This window comes from Notolabrus celidotus, chromosome 1, assembly GCF_009762535.1.
Source record: "Notolabrus celidotus isolate fNotCel1 chromosome 1, fNotCel1.pri, whole genome shotgun sequence".
NCBI classification, from domain to species: domain Eukaryota; kingdom Metazoa; phylum Chordata; class Actinopteri; order Labriformes; family Labridae; genus Notolabrus; species Notolabrus celidotus.
In genome coordinates, this window is record NC_048272.1 from 9,343,654 (window position 1) to 9,367,917 (window position 24,264).

At 38.6% G+C, this 24,264-nt stretch overlaps 1 protein-coding gene across 1 annotated transcript in view; it reads left to right on the forward strand.

Annotated features, from left to right (window-relative positions):
• The first annotated feature begins 482 nt into the window (after positions 1 to 482).
• slc38a3b (solute carrier family 38 member 3b) overlaps positions 483 to 24,264 on the forward strand; it is a 33,821-nt gene continuing 10,039 nt past the window's right edge. Inside the window, exons 1-9 of the mRNA XM_034688239.1 lie at positions 483 to 875; positions 12,853 to 13,022; positions 13,402 to 13,422; positions 13,582 to 13,663; positions 14,397 to 14,512; positions 18,080 to 18,153; positions 18,668 to 18,760; positions 20,314 to 20,395; positions 24,146 to 24,228. Coding sequence (XP_034544130.1) covers positions 12,919 to 13,022; positions 13,402 to 13,422; positions 13,582 to 13,663; positions 14,397 to 14,512; positions 18,080 to 18,153; positions 18,668 to 18,760; positions 20,314 to 20,395; positions 24,146 to 24,228 — 655 coding nt within the window. The 5' untranslated portion in view covers positions 483 to 875; positions 12,853 to 12,918. The remainder of the gene's footprint in view (positions 876 to 12,852; positions 13,023 to 13,401; positions 13,423 to 13,581; positions 13,664 to 14,396; positions 14,513 to 18,079; positions 18,154 to 18,667; positions 18,761 to 20,313; positions 20,396 to 24,145; positions 24,229 to 24,264) is intronic.

Sequence of the window (24,264 nt, forward strand, 5' to 3'; positions counted from 1 at the left end):
TTAATTTTGCTCTCCAGGTGTAGAGGAATATGCCGCTTTCAGAACAGCTTGCTGTGCAGATATGCAGCCGAATCCAATCAGTAAATTGAATTATTACGCGGTAGACCTATTTGTCCACTAGAAGCAAATATGACCTATTCACCTCTGCATTAAGTGTATTGTTCTGTAATGAGAGAGCAGGGCGAAGCTCCAAACATTCCAAATTCTTTAACAAATGCCAAATGTCAGTCTGAGTCCTACTGAGAGCTGCAGATAAAACAGATAGAGAAAGGGTTTTATAAGATCAGCGGAAGGGAAGTATATCACACCATCACAAAGTAGGTACATGGATACTTGTGATTTGTGTACACAGTGGAGAAAATTAAGATCCCCGTTCTTCTGCTAGTTTTTTTTAATTTTTTATTTAGCATAAGTCCATCAAATAACAAATTATGAAATGTACGCGCCAAATTGTAGCAGAGTCGTGCGCAACACCAAGTAGTGCCTTTTAAGCGCAATTCCTCACGAAAAGTTTAAACCCTTGTGACCACCACGGTCTCTGATCTTCTCTGTCTATCTCCCCTACTAACCTGACACCAGTGGTAGAACCTACAGCGAGCAGCGCATCTATAGGGGGTTTGCAAAGGAGGCGGACCCAACGCGACCCCCACAATTGAGTTTCAGAGTGTGTTACAATGCCGACCATTTCTCTGGAGCGCATTGAGTAGCTGTTGGTTCACAGAGCAACGGTCCGAATGCGCGTTAAAACCCACGCTTGCAGATACTTTATCACGTTTCTTGAGAAAAGGAGAGAGCATAGGCGCACGGAGGAAGACTCTCGTCATTTTATTTATTGCCACTCATCAGAGGACTTAACTCCGTGACAAGAACCTTTGGTAAGGCTGAGCAAATCTTACATAACAGGAATAAACGAACACGTATGGTTTGCAAAGAGAAAATATTGGATTTTTGTGTATTCCTGAGAGGTTTGTGCTTGTGAAGTCTTTTAAACCTTTGGTTGAGTATGTTTGCAGTCTTGCTGATATATAGTGTAGCTCATGGGGATGAATAAAATCAGATGTTGTGAGTATCAGTTTAATAGCGGGACATATGGCTTTGTTTCCTATTAGGGGGGTTGGTGAAAACAGAGAGAATAGCATGTTTGGAGCTCCTGTAGTGAGCGCTTAGTCCAGACGTCAGGACCATGTGCCTCAAGGAGCTGGTGACAGATTCTTCTCCATCTATTGTCCGTTAGACTCAGGTTGCATTTTGAATCTTACTCTGACTGGATCACACTCAAAGGTGAATTATTCTTGCAACAGGTAAAAGCCACAGCTGTGTGAAAGCCATCACTCGACTTGAGTAGTGAGTTACTTTTTCACGTAGATTTGACTTCTGTTTGAGCAAAGTGTTGAGCAATGGGTTTCACAGTGCTGTGCGTGATCTCTATACATAGTTGTTGCTGAATAAAAAAAAAATCGATATTTCATGACTCAAATGTCTTGCAATAGCACGTGTCATTTTCATAAATCCTTGTGAGAATCGTTGTCCTGCAAATTACACCTTTGCATGATGGTGGTATCGAAGCCACATGGCATGGAGTAAACGCAAAGACTGTTTCCTTTTCAAGCGACCAACAAAACCATTTCCGACTGAGACTCTTAGCCCTTCATTTGTTGTCATTAATTACCACGTACACAACCTTAGCATTTCCAGTCTGCGTCAACCGGTGACTAATATAAACAGCAGTGGCTTTAACAGCATGTAGCAGCCCTTTAAAGCACTTTCCTTTGTTATTGTGGGCTAAATATACGCATTTGGAGGAAGAGCGCCCTGTGTGGGAAGTTAATGCGGCACATTATCACTGCTAGCTGAGTCTATTACACGAAATGTTGTGTTATATTATCAGAGCTGACAAAAAAGGCTTTGGGTGACAGAAATGTGAATTCCCCTTCTTTGATTTTCCCAGCCTGAGAGTATATGGAGACAGTCCATCTGTGTTCCCGCAGTTTTCTTTGAGCAGTGTTTATATAATCAATACGTGCCAGTGATTTGAATGCCCTGCTGTTTCTTGTCTTATAGCCTACCGGGTACCATCTGCTTATTCAAAGAACAATGTAATATAAACTGTATATTTAAAGCTGATACACGATACATCAAATACTTTGATAATTAACCTTAACTAGTTTTCTTTTTTTTTACTTCAAACACACCAGAAACACATTTTTAAATGTGAGGATTTCAAGTTGTCTTATCTCATCCAATGGTTCACTTTTAAGCTTTGGGCTTTGTCTTCTGCATTTGAAGGGCTTGTCTTGGCTTTATTCTTGATTATACAGTAGGTATGCATAATAATGTGTATGTGCCATAATAACATTGGCCGATTAGTCTGATTCCTTGGGATAAAATATTGGTATAGGCTCAAAATGTACATATATGTTGATGCTTAAATTATGCAAACACAATGCAAGCTGTTACATTTTCAGATGATTGTAATTCACTATAGTACATGGTAAAATATATGTGCATCTGTCAATATCAGTAGTCAAAGAACATTATTTTGAAAATATTAGCATATATTCGAAGTTAATTAATCCCTTTCAGGGAAGTGGGTGTTTAGTGGACTGAACGATCAAACATTCTCATTCTTGCTAGTCGGCTCAGGAATTGCTATTTATATGTCTAACCAACTATAGTTGGTTTAACAAATAATATGGTTTTTCATTATATATTGAAATGCCAGTCATATTTTGTGTAGCACAGCCAATAGCTGGGACTTTAGTTGCATTTGATGGCTGCTGCCATAATACAATAGTGCTCTACTACCTGCATGTAAACAGGCACAGATGACAGATGCTATCTTGTAACATGGCAGACTTTTGGCAGTATTTTGATCTAGATAATTAAGATTGAGATACATGTTGGCTGCTTCTGGTGAAACTGGCATATGACCACTTAATTGGAGCAATGCATAACCAGCACATGCATGCAGGCATTAGCCTGCAAGGAGGATGGAAGACTGGTGGTGCTAGCTCTGCTAACTTAAGCCACACTCTGCAAACCAATTAGACGTTGTTTACCCATAAACTTGTCTTGTGTTTAGCCCTGATGAAGAAATTGTGCTCAATTTGAATCATGTTCTGAGTGTTTTCTTACCTTGAGACCAGTAGGCTGGTCAGAGTTTAAATTTCAGTTTTAGAGACTAGGAAATTGGTCCTTTTGAGACATCCGAAATCCCTGATATGTAGACATTGTATTTGATGAAAGATGAATCCATTAGTTGAACAAAAAATCAGTTAATTGTGTCTTGCAACCTCCTACTTTAGACCTTTTGCCATACTATTGCATCATGTTAACAGTTTAGTGCTTTAAAATCCATGTGAGATGGTATTCTGATTCCTGGAAAGCTTTTAGAAGCTTACAAGCAACCAGGCTGCTAGTTTCAATCGTTGACTTGGAAGGCAGTGAGTAAGAATATGTGAATGTTCCTGTGAGGAGGCATCAGTTGGTGAAAAAGTATCAATGTTGGTGTGAGGATTTGTACAACATTTTGAGATCAGTTTTAAAGAGAAGTTGAAATACCCTGTGACGATTGAAAACTTGAACAGATTCTGAGATACACATACTCTGTTCAGAGAGTGTCTGTCTGTGTATTTAAAGTAGTGTGGGTTATGGGTTATGTATTTGACTTTGTCCCCACTCTAAACACAAACGCCCTATATGGGGTTTTCATGGTGGGTTCATCGCGGTGGAGAATGGGTAGATAAGCTCGGCTGCGGTCAGTGACCCCCAGTGTGTGCATAGATCAAACTGGCCGAGAGTTTGGGGAGGAGCCGGACAGGTGCTTGGTGTGTGTGAAGGTCTGTGTTTGCTCCATGTGGGAAGCAGCCAGTTGTGCTCTCCTGTCACCCTGAGGAGACCTGTGAATATCTGAGTTTGAGTCAGCCTAAGTGTTAAGTGTCAGACACTTCATAGTTTATTATTATCTTTGTCATGAAGCTCATAATCTGTGCGTCTGAACCAGACTGTATCATGTGTTGTTGTCTATTTATATTGAAGTCATTGAGAAGTCCTTGTTTCATCACCTTTGTTTATATTGTTTATATACAAGTGGATAAATTACATATATTTTAAGAGAGGACTTATTGTGGTCTTTTCCACTCAGAGTGCTTTGTATAAATTAAAAGTTTCTTTTAGCACTTTGATTATTAAAATTGTGCCTTTTTGGAAATTGCCTTGAAACTAATGTTCATTATTTTAAGAGAAGGCTGTTTATCTTTCGCCTCTTAGTCTACATCTTGTTGTTTAGCTTTTGGCACTAACACTCCTGGGAGTTTATTCCCTGTGGAAGAGTCACTGCCAAAATGTATGCTTTCCACTCAATATATGCTGCCTTTAAAGCTCCACAGAGAGTCATTTATCATTGTATGTGAAATCTCACAGGAATAAATCACTATGTTCTCAACCATAAAACACTTTGTGTCACAGTTTCCTCATGAACCAGATTATATAATCTCATATGACGGTTCCATCTCATATGATGTGACTATTTAAGGGCAGCAGAAACTAAATATTAACACAACACTGACATATTTACCCTATTATGATGCACTAATAGTTGCCTATTTACATATCCCAATGATGAAGAGCATTTATTTGGAGTTTTTTTTCCACCATAGATTTCATAAGAAGATGGATGGCAAAACTGTTCTCTGATAGAATTCCCTTGGTGACTGGCTGCAGTATAGGTCACAAAGCCCGCCTCCTCCATTACAACAGATGGGACATGGGTCAAACTAGAAAAATAAAATACACATCAAATACATTTTTTCCAAACATGCTTTCTACCATAACAGTTAGTTCTTATCATGCTGATTTATGTGCAAGCGCAAATTTTTCATAGTAGTCTATAGTTAATAAATTATTTAACAATAAAATGGGGGAATTTGATATCATGATTGACAACTGTGTTTTCAAAAGGGCATTGTAAGCGTAAGAGTCACTGAACTTTCCGTAACTACAAGTGTTCCCTTCAAACTGAAACAAAGATCAGTTCTGCCGCAGAATGTACTCACCCGAGGGATCTCTGTCGTTTTATTGGTAAGGTAAATCTGTGTTTTGCTTAGAGGAAGGGGTGACATCAATCTGATGGCTCCAACAGTCAGATCACTTCTGCGAATGCCTTGTCTGTAAAATATGTCACCAGCACAATATGCCAGCTCCCATAGAGTCATTATTTTCGTTTCTTTTAAAAAGTTGAAGCGTGTCATTAGTCTTTATATGCCATCTTTTTATATGCCATCAATGGTTTCCAGGTATTAAACAGAGTTTAAGCTATACTTTAAGCTCTGTTTTGGTCTCCACCACCCATCTAATGGAAATATCTGTCCTCTAATCTGCTCAATTATTTTCCACCTGCTAGTCACCAGTGTTCTCTTAATTATTGTTAGAGTTGAGCAGGTTACGTAGTTTATGAGGGCATCTTCATTTAAAATAGCTGTTTGCTGGAATCATAAGAGATGCTGGCCTATAAGAGCTGTGATACTGAAGTAAACAAGTGGACATCCAGACAACAAAAACAGAAAGCTGAAATACATTATAGAGCAACATTGAGCTGAAAGTCACCAGAGTTGAGTGATGAATCCATATTGGTTCATCACAAATAGCTTTCTCTTAAACCCATTTTATACATAATCATTTGACCATTTTTTTAATGAAATAAAGATTCTACAAACTGTATTGTATTGACGTTAGCATTCCCATCTCAAAAAACAAAGAGGGATTTGCTACAGCAACTTTCATACCAAATAAGAAACAGTATTCTTGTATTGTTTTTTGTCCCTCTTTCTAATAGTTTCACCAGCTGATCTAGTGTTATTAAACCTTTAACACTGAGTAACAACAGAGCACAACAGCTGGCATCATCGCTTATAGCTACACAAATACTGCAATAACTTCCTCCTCTTCATTTTTATCACTGACATATACATTGATGTTGAAGTTCCTTTCACAGTAATCTGAACACACCACTTGTGTATATATATTTTCATATGGGGTTGGTTTGAAGTGAATGCTAACAGACCTTAAAGTCATACCTGACCACCATCAACATCTCTCATGTGAGATGTTTCTTTAGTACACATCCTTGTTATTGAGACACTCACTGACGACAAATAGAAATACACATGCTGACACAAACATGCCAGCCATTTAAATTACTTGAGATTAAATCTACATATATGTTGTAAACTTAATGAAAAGTTAATCACGAGAAAATAAAGAAGACTTTCACAACATCTGTAGCCTTTCCCTATAAATGTAGCATCATTGATTCTGTCGATGCATGAAGACAGACCTTTAATTTGCTCCAGTGTCTGAGATGCCTGAAACCCCTGCAAGGAGTATAATTGCCCTCAAGTCTATACCTCCCGCTGCCAGCTGTTGGTTGCCGGCTGTTTCTTAGAAAAGTGCCCTGCAGCCTGTCAAAGTGTCCTCACAACTAATGAAAGCTAACTGATTCCTTATGTAACTAACAAGGTTGTATTAGGAGCAAACAGGTACTGATAGGAGCTCTGTTTTTCTTTTGTCAATTCCAGTGCGATTTACCTTGAGTTCACATTCTACTAAAAGATCATCATGATATAGCACATGAATGATATTCATAGTAATGTGATATAATTGTTGGCATTGAAATATGAAACTGATATTAGCTCAGCTGCTCCTTAGATGCTGGTTACTTTCTTCCATTTGGCTTAATCAAGTCAAATTGCAAATAGTGCTGAACCTCCTATTGCTTTCTCTGCAGCACACGAGGACATGCTCATGCTCTGGCTACATTTGAATCGAAGTCCTTATTATCTAAATTGTGCAACATGAATGAAAAATTGCACAATTTCTAAGTTGATGTTAGGGTGAAATAATTGGTGCACTTGCTTCTACCATCTACCATGTGATGCTGTTTCTGCATACAGGGTGTATGTTACATCACTTTATGGATTATAGAGTTACAGGATTGTCATGCTGTTTGGTGATATGATAAATCACACTTTAGATAACCACTTAATATTCCCTAAATAACATCCTCATAAATTCCAGATTTAGGAACCCCAGATTCTATCTGCTGCTTGTTAAACAGCATTCTAAATGAAGTCTTGCTCCTTGTCTGCGCTCTATGGTGCTGCTTCCTTTTATGATCCCTTTAACGATTCACTCTGTGAGCCAGACAGAGTTAGAAAAATTAGGTGAGAGGAGAAAATCAGCATATAAAATCGACAAGATGAAGTGAAGAATTCAGCTGGTTGACTTTATACCTGATGAAATTCTGTGTTGACTCTCATGATATTGGAAAACGTCTATTTATTCTGTCCCCTCACTCATATCTTTATTATTTATTTCTTACAGCTGCACTGAGTAAATACTTCTGAATGTCACATAAAGTAAATGTTTAATGGCATCTGAAGCTGGCTCGACCACACGTAGCTTTGACAGACTGTACTGCATAATGGTGCAGTTAGCCACTGCTCTTCTAAAGCAAGCATATTCAATGATTTCAAAGATATTCTCAGTAATTCAAAGAATAGTGGCAAAAACAGCCTTGACTGTATGTGTGTCATATTTCATTTCAGTCCTTTTCATTAAAATCAATTTTATTTTTTGGAAAACATGAAAATTGATTTTCTCCCCTGTGGTTGGAGATTGTTTGTGATGTAGTTTAATCAGAAGTGTGTGGGTTCTGTCATGCATCACACTGGTTGGGTATATACGTGGGATGTGATGTAGAAAGCTAATGTTCTTGTTAAAGTAAACAAACCTTTTGTTTCCTCAATCAGCAAGAGATTAATTATTATAGTTCAACCTACTGCAGTTTTGATAAGCCTTGAAGATGTGCGCAAGGATTGGTTGAAGCCCTTGATTGAAGTTCTTGCATATTTCTCCTCTAGCCTGAAAGATGAGCTGTTGTCTGTTGAAGATTTTTACTTTTATGTGTCAGTTTTGAAATATGACGATTTGATGCAGGGCTTTTGCGGATGAAGGGCATTTGTAAGCTCTAGTTTTAGCAGTAAGGTGTTAATAAACGAGAATGATTCTTTATTTTTTGTAATTTTATAATCAGTTCATATAAGGGTGCAACTTCTGTCTTACTCAGATAGATCATCATCAGACAGAGAACATTGAAAAAAATATGTTTTTATCAAGAAAAAATAAAAAAGTCTAACAGACTGGACATTTATCAGCAAAGGGAATATAAAAAAAAAGAGCCTAAGAAAGTTTTTGGCATTACAACAACTGTTAAAAGATGTTTGGACCACTGTAAACAAATTCATGAGAAAGTTACCAAAATAAAAGCGATCCCTGTGGCCCGCTGTGCCGCAGAGTGGAATGATGATTCAGGTGTTGGCCGGTATCGCTGGACACAAGCATGTGTTCCTCTGTCCCCAGTAGGCACGTGGCTGAGATGAGCTGGTGCTGCCAGGCACTGTTGGCTGAACCTCGTGCTTGTTCCTGATACACCAACACATGGGCATCTCCTCATCTACATGTGCTCGCCCACTACCCCCCGCATCAGTCGTGACTGCTCCTTTTTATGTCCATCGGGCACAAAGACAGATAGAAAGTAATTGTTGACAGCAATGCTGTTGATATTCACAGTAAAAAGTTTTATTGGTTTGAGTTTTGTAGTATTCATTTTGAGCCCACACCAAAAAGCTTATCATTATTTACTTTTCCACTCAGTCAAACATTTCCAATGTCACTTAAGTCCAGTAACTCAGAATGAGACATTTCCCTCTTATGCCCCTTCAGGGCCCGTTTGTTACGTAACAGAAATCAATTTGGGCAGTAGTACAGCATGAGGGTCAAAGGTCACCCTCCTGGTGTGCAGTATATGATCATATTGCATTTTCTCAGACTGACAGAGATCAGTATCAAGCATCAATAGAAAAAACAATAGGGATATTAAAAAAGCATGATGCAGATGTTGATAAGAAGAATGTGTGAACTTTGTCATGGTTTGGCAGCTTTACCAGTGTACTCATGGCCTTTCTAAATCACGTCGTCCTCACAAACATTGAACTAATCCCTTGAATCACGGTATGTACCAAGCTTAAAGGTTGTCTTTGCGTAACGTGCAAAAAAATCATGTATATTTTCAAACTCTGCAATGTAAATATGCCATTATCTAAATTTCATCAGTTTCTTTTTAATGAATCCATACTTCAAATAAAATATGAGATCATCAAGGTGACCTAAACAGCTACAGATCTGTTGACAATGCTCCTTGAAGCATATTGTTGTTCCTTCGGCTAAATAATTATTTACTCGCAGCATAAAGCACATCTGTGGTGTCTCTAACAAGCTGTCGTATTTTTCATGTGAAGGACTGTGTTTACAGTCTCATATATGGCTAATCTGTCCAGCCTGCCATTTTCCCATCACTAGATAAAATTACACAGCAGAAATAGTACCAGCAATGTGTCTGTTTTAAGACTCAAGTGGTGTCTGGCCTGGATTTACTCATGGTTTTTACACCATGAGGACTGAAACAGATAGACATGGTCTTACAGGTTTTGATGACTCTTTAAAAAGTTCAGAAACAACTAAAGATGTTTTACTTCATTTTGTGTAAGTTAGTGTTAGTTGTTTCATTATATTTTCAATTAAAAATTCCTGGGAAGAACTTTTATTTGATATAAATTAAAAAGAACGATACATTCCCATTTAAAGCTCCTGTAAACAGTTTTAGCTGGTTATTAACCAGATTGAAATGAATACTGATGCCTCTCTACGATATATAAAAATAAACCGGACTATCAGAGAGAAGATAGATTGTTTGAGTAAACTTAATTGCCTGTCCCTCCTTGCCTGTCTCTCCTACTACAGGGTAGGTGTTGACAAACTGATATAGCACACTGCCGATACGTCTGTTTTTTTTTTTCAAAAATGTTCACTCTAAAGCTTCAATATAAGTTGTACATTAGATATTAAAAATAAAAAATGGATGATTTTCTTTTGTATTAAAACACAATTTTCACATGTGAAAACAAGAACAGGCAAGAGATTTGTTTTCTTGTTTTGTCCACAGGGGGCGCCAAAATCTACACAAATAAGAGGTTGCTCACAGGGGCTTTACAAAAGTTCACTTTGAAACATAGTATTAAGAAACTGTTGTGTTATGTTAGTCAGGCCCAATTATGACAAACTTGTTCCTCATATTTATAAGATTGTATCATTGCCTGCAGTCAAACCTGACATTCTGCATATTTATCTGACCTGATAAACACTGACGAAAGTGCTACATTGCAAATCCCTGAATTGCATATTTATTTCAAGGATTCTTCTTTAAAGCTATCTTAATGTTATTCTGCAAAGGCCCTTAAATTACTTTTGCTGCTTAGAATTTTGTTTTTGAGCTATAAGCAAAAAGTCATCGTAGTTTGCCTCAGACCCTCAGGCAGCCTTCCTCACTTTAAGATTATAATCTGAAGAATATTTGATTTGTTCGGACTGAGAGTGGTGAGTAAATGAGTTAAAGAAACAGAGTTTTTGGAATTGAAGACTCTTTCTAATTGCAGGAAAAAGATGAATATATTTGGTGTGAAACTGCTTTTCAACTGAGTCAAAATGAGTTTATCTGTTGTAAGGTTCATGGTTACATTTTTATTATATTTTACTTCCTGTGCTAAACACATACACCACAGTTTGACCGGATATACTGGTATAAGACAGAAACCTAAAGACTTTATTTTAGTTGATACAACACAATGCAAAACACCCCCCCCCCCCCCCCCCCCCCCCCCAAAAAAAAAAAAAAACAGGTCATGCTCATGGCAGTTTACCACCAAGGCATAAATAAAATAACACAGATTCCCCTATGGTACATGTGTATGAAGATGTGCTGTCACAGGACTAAAAACAGTCTTCATATGAGTGGTAATATGTAAACATCATGAGACTCCACCATGAGCCTGTGTTGTGTTTACTGTAAATGGGGAGGCTACAAGCTGCTGTTTTCAGCTTGCTCCTGAACATTTTTCTTGGGTAGAGCAGTGCCACATTCAAAAAAATCTCAGTGATTTGTTGAAGAACTTTCTTTATGAAAAGCTTCAGGCCTGCTTGTGTGTTACCTTAAGCCAAAAAGTGCAACAGCTTGAGGCTAATATGACATCTACATTTCACTTTTGTATTTTTCCATCTGGCTGGAAATGATCATTATCTAAGTCCGGTGTTGCAAAAGAATTATTTACAATAGGGGCATTTGTGTGTGTGGTTACGTTAAGGGCAATGTCAACTACGTGCAAATAAAATGACTCACTGCATTATATAATGGAAGGTCTCTCTGAGGTTTGTTAACTTTTTGAGGTTAATGAGATTGGCTATGGGTTTTGTGTTCTTGGAATGTTTTATTAGGAAACAAGTCAATTATTTATTGGCCACATTACCTGATTAATTTGTTAATGTCTTTTATTCTTCTCAGGTCTCTTTTTAATCTGAAGTTACATGATGATATCAATGGCCCCCTTTAACTTAACAGTGTGAATAGCAGTAAGTGTGATATTCTGGCTTTGACCACACTGGGAACACAATTGAGCTGCTGTATGAATGTGACATCGGAAGCAGCTAACAACAGAGCATTGTCTCTCTGAGTGAAATAGATAGGAGGATCCATTTGTGTCCCTTGGGTCACAGGAGGTAATGACAGGTTATTCTTAGATTCTAATTAATTCTGCTAATATTGTTTTTTTCAGATTGTTTGACTGTGAAATAAACTTCCTTCCACCTTAAACTATGATAACCAAAACCCCCACATTCAACGAGGAAACAAAGTGATGTAACGTGTAATCATAGTGCTACAGTAATGACTGTTGTGGAAAACCCTTTCTCTGTAATTTTAGCCCTATTGTTGTGATGGATTTAGTGTGCTGTGATTATTTTAGTCATAAGAAGCAGTGTGTGAATCTACAGGTTTTTAACATTAACCTCAGACAACAGCAAACAAAAGTTAAAAAAAATTCAAACAGACCTTGACCTTTGACCTTGTTCTCTTTGGTCAGTTCTGCAGTTCTGGAAAACCGAAATATGTACCATGTTCTCCAGGAAATCAACCGGATCGTTAAAAGCTGCCTACACGTCACACTGATGTGTGAAATCAGGACATTTCTGTTAATTAAATGAATGAGTGAGTGAAGATATTTAGTGTTGAGGGTCACTGTGCCAGCAGTAGAACTGAGCCATTTTTTTTTAGGCATGAGGTTTAATGACACTTAATGAATATAATGTATAGTGAACAGGTGGTTGTTCAAATTACGATAACCCAGCCCCCAGCCCCTGACCAAATTAGTTCCTTCTTTTGGACCAGCAAGGATTTTGTGTTTCTCTTGGATCAGTTTTTCTCTGGTTGAGAGCCAGTTCTTTGGTGGTTGAGACAAAAAAAGAACTGGTTCCAGATTAGGCTCTGGCTCTGAACCAGCCCTGGTGTAATTCGGCTCTCCTTCTATGAGCTTTGCAATTGACACTATCACATAAATGAGGTACATGTCACAGTTTTAACATTGTTGCTTTTACCAATTCCGCTTGTGACGATATCGGTTTGCAACTTAGAGATTCATTCAACATTTCTGCCACAGTGTGAACAGGTACTGTATAGGGAGAGTGTGTCAGACTCCTTTCCGCAGATTGATTTAACATGACGTGTGTTATCTGGTTGCCATTGCTTCTTCTGTTGAGAATCAATTACCGTTATTCCTTGGGTTTGTCCAATCAGAATCAAGTGTTGAACACAGCCAGGTAGTAAATAATTTATGGAAAACAGTTCAATGAATAATGCATTCCAAACAATCCAAGCACCTTGACGCAAATTCTCTCTTCTTTTGGCAGATATTCAGGAAACAATTATCTTCACTGAACACACAAAACCAAAGCGAGTCTGTTACATCCTGGAGGATGGAACCTGCTCAGTCAGAGATGAACATCTTATCCAACGGGAAAAGTCATGATCTGGGAGATGAAATGAGTGTGCCAGTGAAGACGTTTCCAGAAGAGGATCAGTGAGTAATCTGCTTTTACTTTAGACACAGACCAATGGCTGATCTTTGATACTTGCATACTGTTAATGGCAGTTTAACACAGCATGAATGAAGCACTGTTTATACTTAGTCTTATTGTCTGTCTGTATAACTTGTTCGTAAAACCCCAACCTTTGAGTCATTGTAAGTATTTAAACTGACTTATAACTAAAAAAGCTAGACCATTTTTGCATCTTTTGATTGCTATTCAACTTCCTGTGCTAAGACTTTTCAATTAATAATGACAGGATGATGAATGTTGTGAGTGGCAAAGTGTGGCTTACTTTCTGCATCATCTTCCCTTTTTAAATGCATGTTTACCTTGTTTTTTGCTTACCTCAACCTGTGGATCCTTAAACAGAAATGGCACTCAAACAGTCAGGTATGTCCGAGGATATATGCATCAGGAATCTTTCAATATTCATATTTAAATTTATACAAAAGAGAGCAGGCGATTTAACTAATGTTACATCAAACATGTGCACATTGATTAAAAGAATAAAGAGAGACAATTTATTAACCCTATAAATTTGCCTACTAGATTTGATGATCCTGAAGGAGGACTGGAGAATGAGGAATTTTTGCCCACTGCAGATGGAAAGAAGCCTCCCCGCTTCACAGATGTAAGTGTCAACCCAGAGCCAACATAAAAAATAATAATTTCAATCCTTTTTTTGAGCTTGACAATCACTAAGGTTTACTCGTTTTTAGAGATATCAAGCACAGATTGGAATTGGCCATCTTTTAGTATTACTTTAAGACTGATATTAAATCCTAAAGACCATTAAAAGAAGCATGTTGGTTTTCATCTTCAAGTTGTATGGAATCATCTTAACAATACAGGAAAGTATAATAAAATAGGCAAAAATCCCCCATAAACAATGGCTAACAGGGAGCGGGTTTGGTTTATGGGTTAAAGTGTGAGCCCATAAACGGAGGCCACAGTACTTGTTGCAGCAGCCGCTTGTTCCACTGCCGCACTTGACCCTTTGCTGCATGTCAACCCCCACTCTATTCTCCTCATATTTCCTGTCTCTCTTCAGCTGCCCCCCCCCCAAACATAAAGATTGATATTACACTCAGTAATTAAAGAAACTGGACTATCAACAGAAATTCTAAAAAAGAAGAGGCCCAGAACTGATCCTTGTGGCACGCCTGTTGTGATAAAAACTCTGATTGTATGTTTCCAGCTTTGACACACTGCAATCTTTCAGAAAGGTTATTCTGAAACCATGTACAGGAAACCAAGTCTAACCCATTATTACTGTGTGTGATTGAGTAGAGAATAATCAACTACAACTGGAAATTTTAACATGCCAAAACTGTATTGTATGCTTTTGCTTTTGTCCCCTTTAGTTTGAAGGAAAGACCTCTTTTGGCATGTCTGTCTTCAACCTGGGAAATGCTATTATGGGCAGTGGGATCCTGGGATTGGCCTATGCCATGGCCAACACTGGAATACTCCTATTCTGGTGGGTCAAATAAGTACATTCATTCAATTGCTGCCTTTTAAAAAGGTATCCACTTATCAACCATATGTGGTTTTACTTTTGTATCATCAAAGTGTTACTCCAGGCCCTTAGCTATACAGTAGCGACTGGACTTAACTAAAGGGTATAGGTTAGAAGTTGAAAAAGACACACATTGTTGACCAGATGTCTAGTATAGTATGGAGACTCACTAAGGCACTCCTTAAAGGATTACGGATCAGTGGTTTGCTGCTTTGGTAACGCAACGAAGGGCCAGGAAGTTTCTGGTTACTTATAATGATTTAGTACCTGTCATGTCATTTAGTATCCGTCATGACATGTCAACCCATGATCTACCCACTTGATGCCATGGTAGCCTCGCCCAGATCCCTGAAAGGCCATAGCCCAGAATAACTGAACCTCCAGACCCTATTTGAAGCATTGGGGATGCTTATTTAGTTCCCCTTTTTCCTTTCAGGAGGCTGCCATCAGATCATGTCCCTGGTTGTATTGGTCAAGTAGTCTTGTGCTTGTGTAGTTGCTGAGTGGAAATGGCAGAACTGGAAAAGTGAGAGGTCCAAAGGACAGCCTCAACCATGAAAGTAGGAAATCAGTTCAGTGCTAAGGATTTCAAAGAATGAGTAGATTTCCTAAAAAAGGGAGGTCTAATGGATGCCAAGATTCTGTTAGTATTTGGGTCAGTGGTTTTATAACTATAAATAGTTAGTGACTTGTTTGACGTAACTGGATGATTGCTATGTAGCAATAGAAGCATGGATGGCACATCTCGATATCATTTACATGAGTTTCCAAAACAACCTGAGGCAGTCCTTAGTATCATTATGAAAGTCTGTGTTAATCATTAAGTAGCCTGTGCATGAATATCAACGTATAAAAAAGTTTAGTTCATCTTCTCGTGACATTGTGTTGACTTTGCAAAAGTTTGTATATAGCGGCCTCTTCTCCAATTGTATTTAATCAATTTTGTATTATCGGTGTATATTTTGACACGTGTGTCCATGAATGCACCCGTGTAGATGTATATATATGTATGCTTATGTATTTCTATGGGTTTGTGTATGTATGCACTTATGCGGGCGTGTCTGTGCTTATACATGTCTGTGCAGGCAGATCTATGTGGGTATAGATGATGAACTACTTATTTCTAGATGAGGTTTTGGTCAACTATGCATTCTGTTCTCTTTTCTCTTCAATGGTTGTGATAGGTTGGTACTGTTGTGTTTGATTTCGGTGATATTCAATTCAATTCAATTCAAAACCTTTATTTATTCTCGAAAAGACATTGAGGTTTCCCTCATTTCCAATGTCGTCGAGATCACAGTTAGATTAGAAACAACAAACAAACAAACAAACACAATCATATACAAAATAATAGATTAATTAAAACAGATACAGTTTGACACACATTGGTCAGAGATCAAGGTCTTGAACTCTGCAAGAGATGGAAAGGATCTCAGCTTCAAAGTCTGTTGGAGGGTATTCCATGATTTAGGAGCATCAATGGATATATATATCGTGAACCTTGACTTTACATCCCGATGTGGGGGGGGTGCTAGGGAGGGGGGAGGGTGGGGGGTGTCCAATTATTCCACGACCACTCAATTGAGTATAATATGTAACTAAGAATGTGAGAAAAACATAAATAAAGTCTATACAAAAAAGTTTAGTTTAAACACCAAGACATTTGGCCTAAATTCCAATACATGTAGATATATTGATATTGATACAGTAAATACATAAGACACTTATACAAAATATAACTCAGAAACTGATGATTTTTCACAGAAGACAGCTAACGTCAACATTCAACCAATTCCCAACATTCAACCAATTCCCAACAACAAGAAAATGTGCTTAACTAACGTTATTTGTGAAAATCTGAGAGACACCAGGCCGCAGACACATTCTCTGTGTTTGACACACATTAAAACACTGATGGCCGATACTGCCAAGCCAGCCTGCATTTCATAATTTCAGACGAGTCATTCAGGACTCTTCAGCATGGACTGAGAGAGCCAAGTCTTGGTCTTCTGGTTGCTAAACAAGCTGGTCTATCTCTGAGCTATATGCTGACATTAGCATTCAACCAATTCCAAGCTAACCCATAACCTTATCAAGGTGTTTATGCCTTTCCTATCAAATCACTTTATCAGACAGTTATGTTAGCTAGGAGTAAGTTCCATGTTAACATTAGCTTGTAATTATCAGATTGGGTATTTAAATCATTACCCCAAGATACTCCTCTGCATTTTTACTACCCTGTCTTTTCAGTTGCCAATCAATCGAAAAGAGGTGAAATGAAATTATAGTTACGTCTAAGGTTCCCTAAATGGCAGTTTTATAACTTTTGTACTTGGAACACAGCTGTATGATATTATAAAAGCATTGAGCTTCCCATCTCTAGCATGACATTAGATGTAAATTGCTGGAGTGTGCATATGGTGGATAGGGAACCTGACTGATATCCTGATCTGTAAAGTCATTAAAAGACTATTGGCCTCAGTGGAAAGCTGTGGTTGTTTGAAAAGCCCCTGTAGTTCAAATAAAATATATGAGGGCAGATCATATGTTTAAGGAAAAAAAAGTATTTATTCATAAAACCATCCAAGAACCCAATCTGACCTTTTTTGAAATTTTACTTTCCAATTGTTAGTGTTTGCTTTTCTGTTTTGTTTTTGTTGCTACAGTTGTACCTCTAACTGTGTACCACCAATTGTACGTCTCTCCTTGTAGCTGTCTGTAGTGTCAGAAGAACCGTTGATCCAGCAGCAGAGATACAAATAGACTTCCTCAGTCCTTGTCAGCATATTTCCAGCCAGACACAGAAATAGAGCAGGCATGAAAAAGCTGGAGCCCTCCAGAATACTTCACCAAGCCTTCGGGATCAAGAGAAAGATATTTCTGTATGGATGAAATTACATCTGTAAAGATACAAAGCAGCTCTTTAAAGTAGATAAATAAATGCTTGTTTGTTAGTTGTTTGTCAAGTGGAATCCCCAGATTGGCTTCTATCCCTTGCTAACAGGAATGAGTGGGAAAAATATGGCACTTCAGATTTTACAATAAGAGATGCAGAGTGTACAAAAATGCTTAGAAAGGTCTGAGAAAGACGATGGATACGGGATCAAACTCTCTGACCTATTAGGAATGCTGACCTGACTTGCTCTGGGATCTTTGTGTGCGTAGGACAACACAAAAAAGAAAAGGTTGTGGGAAATCAACTTTTGGTCCATGTGTGTAGGACTATTGATGGCTATCAAAGGATAACATTTATTAGATTTTGTTATGAAAGACTTCCCTCATCTTGTTTCAAGCTGAATAATTTTTTTTTGTATCTAGAACAGATTTTTCCCTTTTTTGTATGTCAGATCAAATAAAATGTGTAAGTAAGCTCTATAGCAGTGTTTAACATTATGCACAATACATCATGAGCTAATGCAACTATCTGACTGAAATGCATACAGATATGAGGGGGAAAAAGAGGGGGCACACAATAATGTGTAAAATATTATACAGGAATATAACTTTCCCCTCTACCATGTGTCGTAGGTTTCTTCTAACTGCTGTAGCAGCTCTGTCTTCTTACTCCATTCATCTGCTGCTCAAATCCTCAGGCATTGTAGGTAAGAATTGTGTCTTGTGTGTGTGTTTTAAGGAGATTAACTTTACTTGATTATAGTGTACAGCTGTCTCATTTATGTTATACATTGGCTTAAAATTCCAACAGTGTGACTACCTCTGCTGCAGCATTAAAGTAAGGTGACAAAGACTTCTGGCGATGTAAAAAAACAACAACCTCTCTTTATGTTCTGACTGCTTTAAACACTATAGCAGGGTTTGTGTCAATTACGATAAAATTGTAGTTTACATGCTAAAACTATCAAAAGGTTTTGGATTACAATCTACCTAACAAAAATAAATTAAATCATTAATTTAGCAGTAATAGGATTTAATAAAGTTTGTAACATCTTGGAAAATATAAAAATTATACAAGGTAAAAAGGTGCAACACCCACTCCTCACAGACGTTGAGCCCTGTCTTAATTGTATTTTTTGACAGAACCTTATTGTGTTGCTCAGAGGGATGTCTCTGCAAACATTTCTGAGCGATGATCATTGTGCTGTAATGTGCTTACAGGGATTCGAGCTTATGAACAGCTGGGGTACAGAGCCTTTGGCACTCCAGGAAAAATGGCTGCTGGTATCGCTATCACCCTGCAGAACATTGGAGGTGAGGAACGGCTGTGGCTCAGTGATTAATATGTTTTCAAATATGTCCACTGTTTGCAAAATTCCTGCAGCAGAAAACATGAATTACACATCATTACATGGCTTAGGGTTTTTATATGCCTCAACCAACCACACACACACATCCATATTCCAGCATTACACTGGCTTCACTCGGCTCTGGCTCCTTTTAAGCATTGAGTATGAGGATGTACTCAGAGATCAGGAGAGCTGTTGGTAAACAGCTTCACTCCCTGGTGGTCTCTGCATTGATAAGAGTGCCTCCCACTCACTGGAAAACATGTATTTCTGTTTCTGGCCGACACTTTGTGGATCACAGAAGACTACAATGTGTTTGACTGTGTGTAAGAAAGAGCTTTCATGTGGACTTGTCACCCTTAAGTTGGTGTCATAACTGGATATGAATTAAGGTTGAGACAGCAGCTCATTGATGGCACTGAATAGCTTTTTGAGGCCCAAGCCAAGATTTGAGAGAAAAATGAAGTTGTTGATATTGATCTTCATATATGACACGTTGTATGTATGCAAAGGTTAGATCATTTTTGGTAAACTACTTCTCTCTGATAGCTTTGCTTGCTCCTCTTAATTCACCAAACGTTTTTTTTCAGAATGTCTGAATAAGTTCAAATTATTTAAAGGTAAAGTGTACAGTAATTAACTGCATTTAGCAGAACAGCCTGGGTATAAATGGAATGTAATATTCAAAAGTATGTTTAAAACAGTGTATAGTCACCTGGATATAATAATTCTGTTCTCGTAAACTTAGTATGAGCATTTTATATCCACATTGGAGAAGGTGTTCCTTCCACTGAGATCACCATCTTGCTCAGCCAGGTTGCACAGAATGAACAAACTAGGAACATACATGTTCTTGACCTCAAAGGCCACTGTCGCTTCACTTGACAAATTGAGGATCATACTTTTCATGCATTGGGGGGTTCTTGTCCTCAAATGCCACTGTCACTCCACTATGAGATGGGTGAGACAGGGACCTCTTCAGAATCTAAATTCCCATTTGTACACACTTTACCTCTTACTGCTGTAAAATTCATTACAACTCTTATATTAGAGAATAATAATTTTTCCTAGACACATGACTGAAAATATCAATAAGCAACAAAGTTGTTAAAAAAAAAAATTTACTGTTACTTGTTCAACTGAAAACATCTTTCCTGCTCTTTTATTTTTTTTCTCCTACAGCAAAGCCATACTCCATTTTTTAAGAATTGAAACTCTGTCTTGAAAATACTGGTTGTGAATGAACTATTGAATGAACTAAACTAATGAACTACATCTAGTCCTGTTGGCAGTGTATACACTTTTTAAACTAACGAAGTCACCTTATCCAGGTGAGGTTAAACACAAGTACATGGCCCCAGTAGCTGCTTCTCTATCGCTTTACAAACATGATATGATAAGGTTTCTCTTGACACAGTTTACTGGTGACTATTGGTTCAGCAACATGTGCATGTACTCTCACTCAAACGCTGTTCTCCACACACTCACACTTCTCTCTCTCTTTCTATTGTCTTTCAGCCATGTCCAGCTACCTGTACATCGTCAAATCAGAGTTACCTCTGGTCATCCAAGCTTTCCTGAAGGTCGAACCCAGCTCTGAGTTAGTATTATCACTGAAGTGCTTTTCACCATCACTGAGCTGCTAGTGAAGGGCACATGACTCCTGGCTGCTTTTGCCAAGAGCTCAGACACTGTGTGCCGGGGTTAAGGGGTTCTGGCAGACTATGTGGGCAAGGAATGTTTCAGTTCACACTACTCATTGATTCATTCAGTGTGTGTGTGTGTGTGTGTGTGTGTGTGTGCGTGTGCGTGTGTGTGTGTGTGTGTGTGTGTGTGTGTGTGTGTGTGTGTGTGTGTATGTGTCTGTGTCTGTGTCTGTGTCTGTGTGTGTGTGTGTGTGTGCGCGCGCGCGCGTGTGCCTGTGCATGTGCCTGTGTGTGTGCATGTGTTTGGGGGGAGGTGTGATGAGAAAGGCAGCTTGTAATTGGCTGAGAAACAGAGGGGGGTGACTCCTTGTCAGTTATGTGTACATACATCATAGACCCTGAGTGCTGTCAGGTTGTAGAGGTGAGTGGGGTTGACGTCAGAGTCACGCCACAGACACAGACACTCTGCATAAGGACATGCATGACTGAAGTGGATTCCAGATGCCTGTTCAGAGCTAAAAACAAACCTTGTGCTTAAAAAGGATCGCAGTGACTGCAGACACACCTCTATAAACATCTCAGGCCTGAAGGAAAATTCTTTTTGTTTTTTTTAGAAATGTGAGGAAAAATTGGGTTGAAACAGCTTTGGCTTAAAAGTAGCAGAAGTCTGTAGTCTACTTTATTTTTTCCTTGTTTTCATGCTTTGACCTAAAAAAAACCAATGTTGGTCTAAGCTCTCTAAAGGACATTACCCTCCTTACACTTAATCATCAATCAATGTTGAAGTGGAATAGATTAAAATCAGTTGTTTGTATATATGACAGGGAAAAGGGGCGTAGCTACTATCAAAATTGACGTATGGAGCACACACACACACACACACACAAATGACAGCAGCAGGTGGCGTAATGGGTGCCAAATTCCGAGGCCAAGCATAAGGACAGGTCAGCTCAGGGCCAGCTCTCAGCAAACGACATCCACACACTGTTCATTTCCACTTGAGGTGCCTCATGCTATACAGATTTGTGGCGTCAGGAGAACAGAGGGGGAATGCTTTGCGGCTGGTGGGGAGGGGAGTTTGGATGGTCACACATGGAGAAGGTCAGATAGTTTGGAAATATTTGGACTTGAGACAAGACTTGGACTTGTTTATTTTGACTGTACTCCATTAAGACTTGGGCCTGGCTGAATCAATTTTGTTAACTAATATATCAGTTTAACAATACCAATGTTTGAGATAAAAACTCAGAATGATGCTTGTTTTTTGTAAACAATGAGACATTTTGATAGATCATGTTTTGTTACTTGCCAGCAAATACATCTAGTAACATCATAGCAGCAGCTAACATCATTGACATGGTAAGAAAATCAACATCTACACAGCAAGATATTTAAAGCAGACTTGCAATAGTAAAGCCTCATTACACTTTGTTAAATAATTGATTCTGATTGGTTAAAACACCATAACAGCATGTATTAATTCTTGATAGCAAAAGTGACACCAGGGACAACCTAATCACACAAGTCATAGCAAATCAAGCAGTGGAAGGGGTTTGGTACATTTCACCACTGCCTGTTGACACTGTGGCAAAATCATAAGGTTCCGTTTTCCATTTGAAGTGTTAAACATTGTGGTTAAAACGTTAGTTTCCATCTCAGGCTGGTCTTAAGAGTGTGGAAATAATGACAGTAATTGAGCACAGATTTTGGAGCAGCCTGAGGAGCTAGTGGGCCCCAAGCATCTGGCCGACAGCAGCAGAGCTGGAGGCTGCATTGCTAAGTTGCCGATTGCTAAACCTAATCCACAAGCAGTAATGATAATAGCAACAAAGTTAAAAGTTGCCTCATTTATGTTGAAAGGTGTGTCACTTTGCTTGCTGTAGGGGTCATCCTCACCCTGTTGGGATTTTAATTTGCATAAGCACCTGCTCACTATACATTATCCCATACTCCTAATGTTACCTGACATGCTGTTGCTGAAATAACATTAGGAATAACATGAAAAATAATTTTCATTATAAATTAATCCGGCAATTATTTTCCAGATTAGTGGACTCACCTTTTAGTCAATAAATGGTGAAAAAAGGGGATCACAATTTCTGAGGGATCCAACCAACAGTTACAAACCCAAAGGCCTTCCTTTTACCATCATCAATGCCAAAGAACTGCTTAAATGTCTCCACATTTAAGAAGCAGGAACTAGTTTTTTATGACTAAAATGACTATTCAATAATCATAATATTGTTTTTTGATTTGCTTTAGATCAGGTATTCAAATTGTGCCTGCAACACTGCTCAAAACTTGACATTTACTGGTTTCAGCTGAGTTGAAATTTGACCTGGACTTGCCCTTAATGACTCTGGATTCACAGCAACCACATGTGAAAGCTGATCATCTACAAAGACCTACTGACCTGAAGTCCGAAGAGGACATGACCTGTTCTTCATGTGACTTTCCTTGCTTTCAAGGGACTCCTTCCAACACATACGCACACTCACAGGCTCACACACACAGAGCTGGTCTCATAGATCCCTGTGCACCCCTGCCTGTAGAGCTATGGCCGGCAGCTGATCCCCCTGCTTGTGTCTTCTTCAGAGGGTTAAGAATAACAAGCTTATCAGCTCAAAGAGGGGCTGTATGACATAAAGGACTTTCTGTACACAGATTATACAGCACACATTATAGAGGATTGAAGTGAAAGTGGCCTAATTGTTTGTAAGTCATTTATCCAAACTACCTGTTGCCGGTGCTACTGACGTTTGAGGTTTTCCCATTTTTTCTACTGAATGAGGGACTTAAGGAAAAAGTGTCTTTTCTGCTAAATTAGTTAAACTGGTGGTTTCCCACTTCAAAGACTAGAACAAGTTTAATTGGAACAAGATATTCAACCAAATACCATTTGTTGACTGTAAGCGGAGTTGTTGGAAATGATTAAAAGCTAGTGAAATGTCGAGTTTTATACCCAGACCACCATGACACAGACACTCAGCAATGACCTCCAACTGCGTCCCAGCTCCAACATATCCAAACATGTTCCAAGTATACAAGCCCAGCGGGTCTTTTAATGTTATATGAGGGAGTTATGTTTTACGTGGGTCATTCACAGCAGGTTGGTTTAATGGCAGGACATGTGTAGGCCACATTTAGCAGAAGATGATCCAGCAGAAAGGTCCTCCTCTTGATGTAAGGGGCTAAGATTGGATGTGTCATTCCGTTCTTCTGCATTTTTTAGCTTTGGTCCAAAAGCATTTACCCATCTAAGAGGGAAACTATTCAGGGGTGTTTGGTATGGGGTGAGTAATGGAGATATTTTTGGAGCGTTGGCAAAAAAAGAAGGACAGAAACAGCAGTGGTAACATTTGTGGACTTCTGCAGTTTAATGGTGTTTAGGCTCCACTGTTATTTATGTGACTTATTAACATGTAAATTATTGGAGGTATGTTAAGGATTAAGTTCTGGTGAAATACAACATATCAAACACTGAGAACAGTAGATTTGTAATACATTTCCATTACTCCAACAAGATCTTTCAGTCTGCTTGATTTTAAGGAAAGTAGTTCCAACCATTTTACTGAATGTGTCAACAAATTTCACACCATCTAGCACTTTCCACTCTATTTTTGTCTCCTTCTCAGTGCTGCGTTTGTGTGCCAATGTTTGAAATGTTGAGCTCCCAAAAGTAAACTGGATTTTTCTCCAAACAGACTGTGGTACTTGAATGGAAACTACCTGGTCATGATGGTCTCTGCCAGTATCATCCTGCCCCTGGCTCTGATGAAACAGCTTGGTGAGTACAGCTAATACAGTGGACCCCTTTTGTGGT